Below are 11,534 nucleotides of genomic sequence, written 5' to 3' on the forward strand. Positions count from 1 at the left end.
TCAGTAAATAGAAACTGAGGTAAACGTATATATCAGGCTATAATTGATAAGGGTTTCCCTTACGTTCTTCTTTTTTCTTAACAGAACAGACCAGAGTAGACCAGAATAGATTAGACCAGGGTAGCAACTTCAGGGTAGACCAGAGTAGAATAGACAGAGTAACCAATGGGTCCCCCAAGAGGAGCAGCCCGACCATCTGGCGGCCGCTCAGGTAAGGGAAGGCTAAACAGTAAAACAGGGCATAAGCAAATCTGCCCATACCCCAGTTGTGGCCGTACCTCGGCCCACATCAAAAGGCATATTTACGAACACTTGCCGTCAATTACGCACTTTGATAGGGCTACTCCACCTTCCGTGGAATTATTGAAGGGGAGAGGGGACTTCCTTCACTGGATCGCAGGTCGGTTCTGTAGGGGTGGAAAAAATAACGTCTTTGATTTAGTGGCACTGGTCAATGTTGATTTTCGGGTAAACCGACCGTGTTTTCCCCCCGAGGTGGAACGCGACTTACGCAGCCAGATTCGGTTTGAGGGCTGGCCGATGCCGGCTGAGCTGTCGTTAACGCCGCTTAATTCGCCGGCTTGCTTGCTTCATTTCCGAGTACTAGTGCACCTGCACCTCAAACTTCCTATGCCCCTGCGTGCCGTTTTCTCATCTTGGGGCTCTCCCTCAGGCATTTCCTCTTCTATCCCCGCTCCTCCCTCTATCACTACTTCTGTCGCTACCCCTGTTACTACCTCTATCACTACTTCGGTCGCTACCTCTGTCTCTACCCCTGTTACTACCTCTATCACTACTTCGGTCGCTACCTCTGTTTCTACCCCTATTCCTATCACTACCTCTCTCCTCGTTTCAGGGGTCTCTCCCCCTCCTGTTTCCACAGCAGTTCCCTCAACTGCTACCGTCTCTGCCCCCCCTCGTCTTGCTCCGGGCACTGCGCCTTCCTTTTCTTCAGTAGCCGCCGTACGGTGCGCTCCCCCTACCCCAGCATGTCCTGGCGGACCCCCTCTTCGTCCTACTATTCCTGCTCACCTCAGCAGGCCATCGGCGCCCGCCCCCTGTACAACTTCTCTCTCTACCGTTCTCCCCTCTATGGGTCGGCCTACATCTGTCCTCCATACCGTCTCTCCCTCTACTGTCACTCATTTCACTCCTCAGCCCACCCCTATCGCCCTTACCGTCCCCCCTCAGGTGACCCCCCGGTTTCCAGCTCCACCCCGTATACCGCCTCTTTCGAGTCCGGCGAGGCCCCATCCTACTCCTGTTCCTTTTCCTGCTCTGCCCTCCTCGAGTCTCGCCATGCCGCCTGTATACACCGCCCGCGCTAGCCCTTATGTGTGCCCCATGCAGCAATTACCAACCTCTATTCAGCGCTTGCTGCAAGAAGACCTGAGACCTGAACCCCCAACTTCGGCCCGGGTCAATGGCTTCGACAGCCATTTTCATTTGGATAGGATGATTGATCACATCGCCTCTAAAGGCGATTATTTCCCCCGAACTCCATCTGTCGTAAAGCTTGTGGGCGGTGTCGTCAATTTTTGTGACCCCCTGACTTTCAAGCGGGCCCTTAAGCTCCTGCCGCTACTCTCACATTACCACGTGGCTGTGGGCGTACACCCTAAGAAAGTACCGGACCTAAATGAGAGTTCCTTTCAAAAATTGGAATGCCTACTTGCATGCCCCCGCGTAGCCGCTATAAGTGAGCTAGGGATCGATCATACTGTCCCCTCGGCTGACCTCATTCCTCCTCAATGGAATTTTGTTCGGCGGCTTCTCAGCCGCGGTTGTCGGAACCAGGTGCTGGTCCTTCACCTCCGGCCGGCAGGGAGGGATCCGTGTGGACATCATCTGCACGGCCCCTTCCGGGACCTCTTGAGGCAGTTTTGTGGGGAACACCAGCACATCCACTTACACAATTTCTCCGGTGACCTCCCAGAGCTACAAGAGTGGATGGCTGCCTTCAAGAATGTCTATGCCGGAGTTTCTGGGCTGGCACTGCAATTCAATCCGGCACAAGTGCACATGATTCGCAACATTCCCTCGACCCGGCTCCTTCTAGAGACGGACTCGCCGTACCTGCCGGTCATACCTGGCCTACCGATCAATACCCCCTACCTGCTAGAGGATGTTGGTCGGTTGGTTTCCCGCATTAGGGATGAGGACTTCCGGGAGGTGATGCGAGTCACGGCTCATAATGCCCAAGTACTTTACTCTGGGTTTGCCGGCCTTACCGTAGCCTAAGAGGCTCAACTATTGCTTTTGGTTTTTGTTTTATATCAGATCATGCTACGTTCATGCCAAATCAGGGTATGTTCCTCTCATGAGCGCCGTATTCATGGCCCTCTCATAACAATCCGTCTCATTCACTATGATCTACCTGGGAGGACCCCTCAGAGTATTTTAACTGTGAGCGCCGTATTCATGGCCCTCTCATAACAATCCGTCTCATTCACTATGATCTACCTGGGAGGACCCCTCAGAGTATTTTAACCATCATTTACTTAAGGGTGCCGTCCTTATGGCCCCCGAAAGTTATGAAGTAAATTGTGCCCAGCAACATTCACTTGGCAACTTTAACCGTGATCAGCAGATAACCACCTAACAGCTCGTAATTTTGTGGTCTTATAACGTTCGGGACAGTAGAAACCACTCTAGCTTAATTTTGGAATAGATGAGGGTCCGTACTTCGAACACCGCTAATAATAGTGGGTTCTCAAATAATGTTAAATACATATGCTCTGTTTCCTTAGATAAAGTTCTAGTTTGTAGGTCTATATTACATTGTATATGTTAAATATTTATGCTTTGAAAAAAAAAAAAAAAAAAAAAAAGATGAAGAAAAGAAGATAAAAGAAAAAAGAAAAGAGAAAAAAGAAAAAAGAAAAAATGAAAGAAAAGATGAAGAAAAGAAGATAAAAGAAAAAAGAAAAGAAAAAAAGATGAAGAAAAGAAGATAAAAGAAAAAAGAAAAAAGAAAAAAAAAAAAAAAAAATGAAAGATGAAGAGAAAAGAAAAGATGAACAAAGCAAGAACTGTATCTATATATGTTTACATAGTAGGGCCACATAGTTTGCTGGGATACATGTTTTGTATCCAATATTCTTTAGAATTAAGGGTTATTTGTTAGGTTAAGTTAATTAATAAGTCTAGATAAGATCTATCCTCAATAAGATGGGGAGAAGTGTAGAGACAAGCACTCCTTTATAAGTTCCCTATTCGCTGTCCATAGCATTACACACATATACATGTATTCCCTATTGGCGGGCCATATAATTTCGGTATCTTGTCACGGCTCACGGGTCCCATCCCCTATATAAGCTAAGACGCATTTTAGTTATGTGTTATTATGAGTAAATTGGATCCACCGCTGACGTGTACTACTGGCCTGAGGACGCACCATACCCCGGCAGCTAGCTACGCTACAGCAAGGACCAGAGCGCTCTGCAACCGACATCTAAGTTCAAGTTCAACCAGTGCAACTCAAGCTTCGTGCCAGGCCATAATCCGACGCGAGATCCATATCTTAAGGTCAGATTAGCCCATAGATTCTCGTAAATTACAGTTAACTTAAGGTAATACTAATACTAGGTCACGATACAATACCCCCTTTATGATGATAGACATCTTCTCTTCAACCTCGTGGTGATAGCGGACCCCGCCGTGAACTTCAAATTGATTTGAAAACGCTAGCTACCCAAAACATTTTAATAACATATTTCAAATCATCGTGCGTGCTTGCGTCTTCTACTTCATTTTAATTGCACTTGCGACTTTAAGATGATGCGTCGTAAGAGATCATTCCAATAATTCTAAATCGCTAGCACCTAAAAATACTTCTAAAAGATGTCCCGCCGATCGTTCATTAACCTGTGATCTATGAGAAATATTTTCATTTTATTTTCCTTTGTGCCTTTGCTCGGAAGATGCGTCTTTCGTTTATCTTTCTAATAAAAATCACTCGGTTTATTTTAAAGCAATAACACCTCAAAACCCCTGGCTTTAAAACATGTTCCAAACGATCGCGCATGTTGGCGACTTCCATTCCAAGTCATTCGTCTTTGTGACTTTGTCAGGAAGATGCGCGCGACCGCGAACAACATTTTGATGTATTCCTTTGTTTTTAAACATCGCCGATTTGATTTTCGATTCGATTTCGATTTTAGAAGCTTAACTGCCGATCCGATTTTTGATCCGATTTACAACATTATTAAAAAAAAGTAAATGCCACAAGGTCCTAATAGTTGAGATTGTCCTTGGTTATGAGGACGAAGGTTCTTGGGTGGCAGTTTCACCCTTTGACTCGAGTGTGCTAAAACAGTAGATTATCTGTCATCAAATACCTGTAGCTACTAGCTAGCTCACCTCTTCTCTTTCAAGACTTGCAATCTTCCCATGGACTTGATATGCAACTAAATCATGTTTACTGCCCTTGTTTAGCCATATGACCGGTGATCGAAGTTACCAACACTTTATGTGATGTGGAGATCCTTAACAAAAAAAGTCCTATGATGATCCTCATTTTGGACCTGCATCTCTAAAAATCATAAGTTAAGTTTATTATTACAAAATATCATTCATGATTCACCTCCTTTTTGTAAGAGCTTTATTTGGTTTTTTTTATAGGGGAGGGGGGTGCGCCGTGCTGGTGCATATCTCATATGAACGCTAAGGTCATGTCAGGTTAGGCCTAGCTACAAAAAAAAAAATAACTGAAACTCTTCAAATTTATTTATTTCCAACTTTTTTCTCTAACAAAAGATAGTCTACACAATAGACAAGAATCAAATAAATCAAATGATTCAAAATCTAGAAATAGAAAATAAAACAAATGGCAATCGTAAATTTTTGACAAAATAACAAAGTATATGATGTAGACAAACATTACTGCTCAAAGCTTGCACACGTTTTAATCGCGTTGCCTGTTTGTAGGCCTATGAGTATGACTATGTGGAGCATCACCATTGCCAAAATTTTGGGTCCCCTTTTTTTTTGTCATGGTGACATGAAAGACGGGGTCCGGACAGCCCGACCACCGGACAGCCCGACCCTGGACAGCCCGACCCGCTGCCCTGGACAACTCGTCCCGGTCGAGTTGTCCAGGGTTGGCTCTGAATCGGACAACTCGACCACTTGAAGTCTTCTTCAGAATTTCATGATATAAAATTTACAAACTTTACTTCAAAAGTATTTTCCCACATAATCCATGTTAACTTTGTGAAATGCAATAACTTTAAATAAGTACAGGAAATGTGAAAATGGAATATGAAGATACAAAATAGCACACCCTCACCATTAAAATATGTCAAGTGACGGAAAAATCAACTCAAATTTGCAGACCATGAACACAGCTCGCCGGCGGCGGTATCGGATTGTCAAGATATTCTCGTTGCAAGGGAACCCGCTTTATTTTCTTTCAAAATACACTGAAATGTCAAATTTTCTGTCGAGAATGTATTGTAGAAACATGGATTATGTGGGAAAATACTTTTGAAGTAAAGTTTGAAATTTTATATCATGAAATTCTGAAGAAGACTTCAAGTGGTCGAGTTGTCCGATTCAGAGCCAACCCTGGACAACTCGACCGGGAAGAGTTGTCCAGGGCAGCGGGTCGGGCTGTCCAGGGTCGGGCTGTCCGGTGGTCGGGCTGTCCCGGAACCATGAAAGACAACTACTAAAACTGGGCATAACAAATATATATTATGTGACCATCTAATTTTAGATGCACAGGCATAGCATAGGAAAAGCTTCCATGACTTTATACATTAATGAACACATCATTTACAATGTCTGGCAATACTGCATTAGAAATTCAATCAAAATTCATGAATCATGTCATACTCATCATGGCAATGCAACAATTAATAACAATTAACATGTCTTATTTTTCTTTAAAAAAAGTGTACACCTACTAGTCCTAGTTACATTATAGCATTTCCATTTATTTGAAAGCAAGATAAAAGAGCATTGTAGAGTATTAAAATGCCTTGCTCAAGGGCATGCCATAAGTGCCGCAGCCGGGGATCGAACCCCGGACTTTCCATGTGTAACTTTTTTTTTAGTCCGACTCTGAAATCGTCATCGATCTAACCCGCGAAATAATAACACAAGCTTCAGCGAGTGGGACTATGACTTATGAATATGAGTATGATAACGTAAGTTGAATAACGTTAGAGACCTTAAAACTACACTAATCATGTATATAGATCTAGTCCACATATGATAATATAAAAATAAGAAATATTGCACTATCATGAGTTTAAATCACTCTACTTCGAAACCAGGGGCAAGGCAGCATCGGCAGCTTACCTAATAAAGTTTTTCTCTTCGTCTTTCGCTTATTGCAGCATCAATCATCCACCATGCTCAGTCACACAAACACTATTAAATAGATTCTGCACAATATGATTTCGCAATATTTACACACAGTATCGCAAAGGTCCACTATCGGTCAACAAAAGATAACCTTGGTGGGACTGCATCAGATATCTTCACGTAATGGATGTAATTCAATATGACGATGCAAAAAGCAAAGGCTTTGTTGTTACGACTCACGAGCTAGCTAGCTACGGGTAGACTTTCTAAGATTTTTTTTTTTTTTTTTTTTTTTTTTTTTTGGGGGGGGGGGGGGGGGAGGTGACTGGGTCCCACGCATTCCCCACTGATGCTAAAAGTAAAACAACTGTAACGTTATAATTCAGGTGAAAAAAATGGAATTAATCGCCAGTGCACATTAATTTAATCCCTTAATCGACTTGGGGAAACATTTAACATAGGGGGGAAACATCCCGGGGGGGGGGGGGGCCACTTTCATTCACGAGTGGATACCATGCGCGACCATGGGGTCTCGAAAAGCACCCTAAACACGTAATTTCCATATTGTGAAAATGCACCCCTTAACAAGTATTGGCGTTTGAAACCCTACCCTTAACAAGTTGGAAACAAAACGATACTCTTGGCAAATATTCCCTGAAATGAACCCCTAAACAAGTACAGGAATGTTTTATTGTTACGGGTCCTTCGGTCGTCGGCTTTACCATATTTGGTTTAGTACGACACCATCTTCTACACCTCGCGCAAATCGGACTCTAAACACGAAGTGTTGGGGCAAAATGGACATCCTTTATAAAACATTTTAATTTTGTTTTATCATTCCCGCAAATTCGACCCTAAACACGTAATTTTCCTAGTGAAATAGACACCCTTTTTTCATTATTTTTGTGTTTTTGACACCCTTATCACGTTACGTAGTACGTAACGTGCCCTATCGTGAAAAGGACATCCTTTGTACGTGTTTTTTTGGTCGCGCATGGTATCCACTCGTCAATGTAAGTGGCCCCCCCAGGGGAAACATTTAACATAGGAGCCAAATCCATGATCAACCCAGATTATCACTCTCCATTTCCTTCTTTCCATTTCTCACCTATTTCTTGCTTCTTTCCTCCTTTTTGCCATTTTTCCTTCTAGCTTTCTTCCATTTTCAAAAAATTTTTTTTTTTGGAGGGGCACTGCTTGCACAATGCACATGGGCATTTAGATGAATCTGACAGAAGAGTACATACGATGGCAATAACTGGCACCTTTTCCAGTCTCTTCTTTTGATCACACTATTGAATGTCTGTAACAAGCAACATTATATATGTCGTTTGTTGTTCTGTGATATATATATATAATAATCAAACTAAATGAAGAATAGTCAAAGAATGCTCAAATATTCCACTTTAACTAGTTTCGTCTTTAATTCTTCAGAAAGTGAAATATTGATTCAAAACAAATTCATACAAAAATTGCGCTCTAGCGCCATATACTAAGCATGTATACGCTGATGAGATGCGTTGCGTAGCAACGGAATCATTATGTTATCATCATTACATAATTTACGTCATAATCTAAAACGCTTTGATCAAAAGATGTAATTTACGTCATAATCTGAAGTGCTATGATCAAAAGATATTTCATTATTATTTACACCCATTAAAAGAATCAATGGCTAGTCCTTTTCCATTTTTATTCTTTATGAATAATATAATGTTAAGGCCTATTCAACTCCGGCTGAAATATGTCAATGAAATGTTTCTCTTTTATTTTACGTTTGTTTTCATTGTCAGTTTTTAATTTGTAAAAAGGTATAACATGACATTCTGGAGTTATTTATTTTGCACATATTGATATGTGTTTACTTACATTAAGAATTTGATATTTTTTCTCTCTTATGTGTTGACGGTGGAGGGTCATTCTATTCCTCAAAATACCTCCTGTTTCTCCAATATATTTTTTTCCACATCCGTTACAATCATACCTTCAACACGAGGTAGGTGAGAGCTTGTTCAAAGAAAACATGGTTCAGGAAACTAATTATTAGATAGACACAGACAGACAGATTGAAGAAATACATTTTAAAAAATATGTAATTTCTTGAGAGGCAACAATTCTATCATAATTCAGATAAGCAAAGGTTTTACAGAGCTTTAGGTGATGCTATCCCAAGGCCATAAATTCTTGCTTCATAGGATCCCCACCCAGTAATTAATATGCTCATTTCACAATGATAAAGTAATACTTTTAAGAAATTCGTATGACCCGTAGTGTAAGTTGTACAAGATAGATTTATGTTATTGTATTTTGCCCAGTTTGTAGGAAATAATCAGACATGGATTTAATTTAGGAATGTGGCTTTGGTCAATGTTTTATTGAACAAAACTGAATTGAAATACATACTTTAGGCTTTATGCCAGTAATTAAAGTACTGATGGATGATGAGCATCGTGACAATTGTACAAAGCATATGCTGTATACATGTAATTACAAGAATATATAGGCTGAGGCAATTTCCCCCCGAGACAACTTCTTGCCAGAGTGCTAACATTCATAAGTTAAGTTCACCTTGATGAAGTCTATTTAAAAATAGCAGAAAAAAAAAAATACAAATATTGGTGAAGGTTTGAGGAAAATGCGAGCAGCTTCCCCACATATCGTGTAATAAAAAAAATATGAAATATCATTTTCTAAAAAATATTTTAAATGGTTCTTATTGCAGAGGCCATGGAAAGGTTTTTAAAATGGGGGGGGGGGGCTGACCATGCAAAAAAAATCACAATTATATGGTCATTTATACGTTTTTGTACAGTTTTGGAAAAGTGGTGGGCTGAAGCCCCCTCCCCCCCCCCCCCCCCCCCCCCCCCGCTTCTGCGGCCCCTGTATTGTACCTTCAATATATCAACAGACAAATGATTTCACTCTTGCTCCTAAAGGGGGAAAAAATAGTCATCCATGAACCATTTAAAACTTGGGAAATTTATTTAATATTACATAATGTATGGGACAGCTGCTTGTATATGACGTCACAAATCAAAAACTTAGAATTCTAATAACTTCTTAAATCTTTAATAAATTTTCCTCAAACCTTTACCAATATTTTTTTACTATTCTTTCTGGAATTTTCACAACAAACTTCTCTTCAGGATGAACTTCCCCTCTAAGCTACTTTCTCTTCTACGATATTTCGTCGCTGGGCTGTTAAAATCTCATCTCAAAATTGAAGCATTTGCACAAAAGCTCTAAAAAAGCCATATTTATATGAGTTATAAGAGTTATGACATCAGCAGCAACCTTTTTTGCTGAGACAGAGTACATGAAGGAACTGTTTTTAGACAATATTTCTAAAATACAGCTTTTTCTGAGCTGCCTTCGAAGTTGTTCTATTTTGAGATGATTTGAGTAAATACTAGTTTTCACAAGTCTGGTTCTAAATTCATGAAAATCTGCATCAGTTATCATGAATGTTAACGGATTATTTTCTCTATTCCCCCAATTTTTTCTTGTACATTATCAATAATTTTTTGTTATTACATTGTGATACTATTCAAGGGGTGGGTAACTTGTGCATATTTTTCAAGTCTCTGTCTCAAAAGTTTGTTTTAGTTGAATACACAAGTATAGGAATAAAAATACTCATCACATATCCAGGTATCTTTGGATTAATGCTGGCATTCATGAAACAATCATTAGTTATGTTCAGTTAACACTGCACTTTATGTGGAAAATGTCCGGAATTTTTGGACTCATTGACTACTTCTTTTCCAAAAAGTACAATTTTTTGAATTTTTTAAAAACCATACAAGTTCTAATAATCATTTGTAAAATTTGTGATTTATTTCAATTTATGATAAAAACAGAAAAAAAAAGGTTATTATTATATGAAATGCTTTGAAAATCAAAGTTTAGTTGGAGTTCCCAAAGGCTTTATTATAAAAATGAATAATTCCTGTATATCTGTTACATCTGTAATTTTGAAAACAACAGGAACAAATTAAGAAAAAAAAAACAAAAAGGTATCATTCAAAGTTTAATTTACAAATGACATACTTATTACATCAGGGACAGATTTATATAGTTGATTTATAATAAACATCAAAATAAAAATAAAATCCATATTTCTTCTCATGAACAAAACAATGGACAAAGACAACATTTCATAATAAATAAAAAAAAACAGATATATCGTTTTTCTTTTTGTAAAGCATGGACTAATTTCTGGAAATAAACCTTGTCTTTTAGTAAGGAAAGGTTGACAATTTTTTTAGTACACCAAATATACTCATATTTATTTTCCTTTGTGAAGTTAAAGCCTAAACCAAGTTAATTTTTCATTGGGGGATTCGGTTTCATTATTTCAATTTTATAGAATTTTAGGTTACTATAAAGCTGGGGTTTCTTTTCCTACATTCATCTCAATCAGCTCATCTGAGACTATAGCAGAGAAAAAGATTAATCTTCTATTATAAATAATCTCTTTATCTGGATAATATTTCTTTTTAAATGAACAACACAAAGTTTTCTATTATCCATTTGATACACAAAATGCATACATACTATGTGAGAGTGTGTTTTAGTGATGACACAGTGGCTCAAAATTATCAGAAGTACAAGGAAAGCATTGTGGATACAAGATGTCTGCATTGCCACTAGCATCACAAGGTTGAACCTATGCATTATTTATTTTATAACATGGGTTGGCAGTAGGAATTATACCGGAAATGGAAAAAAAACCTGCAAAGTAGCAAAGTATGAGGGAACATGTACATGTAGATCACTATCTGCTTTCTATCACAACACAAAATGTATAGGGGAAGGCGGGGTAAGTTGTGACACTTTTTGCATTTTGCATGTTAAAATTGATATGACTAATAATATTGTAGAAATAAGTACCTAGCCTTTAGATTTGATTCTTGGGAAATATTTTTCACCCATATATAACTTTCTACCCCCACACTGAAAGTCATTGTGACCTTTGAAAAAAACGATGTCAAATGGCTCAACTTGCCCCATCTATGGGGTAAATTGTGCCACCTTCTGGGGTAAGTTGAGCCAAATGCCTTCCTGCATACAAGATGTATGCAGGAAGAACCAGCATGTCAATTTTTCATTTAAAGTCTTTTCACTTGCTAATTCTTTATAAATACTAACATCCTCTACAAGTAAAAGAACTGTCATCTGAATTTGCTCCTTTCTGCCTGCATATCAATGGCTTTTTAAGG

General features: G+C 39.3%; 1 protein-coding gene across 1 annotated transcript; it reads left to right on the plus strand.

The window, feature by feature from the left end:
- The first annotated feature begins 1,059 nt into the window (after window positions 1-1,059).
- Window positions 1,060-2,731, plus strand: LOC129283542 (putative deoxyribonuclease TATDN2). The gene has a single exon (XM_064095041.1). The coding sequence runs from the start codon at window positions 1,093-1,095 to the stop codon at window positions 2,239-2,241; it is 1,149 nt and encodes a 382-aa protein (XP_063951111.1). The 5' UTR covers window positions 1,060-1,092; the 3' UTR covers window positions 2,242-2,731.
- The last annotated feature ends 8,803 nt before the right edge of the window (window positions 2,732-11,534 follow it).

This window comes from Lytechinus pictus, chromosome 2 (assembly GCF_037042905.1).
Source record: "Lytechinus pictus isolate F3 Inbred chromosome 2, Lp3.0, whole genome shotgun sequence".
NCBI lineage: Eukaryota > Metazoa > Echinodermata > Echinoidea > Temnopleuroida > Toxopneustidae > Lytechinus > Lytechinus pictus.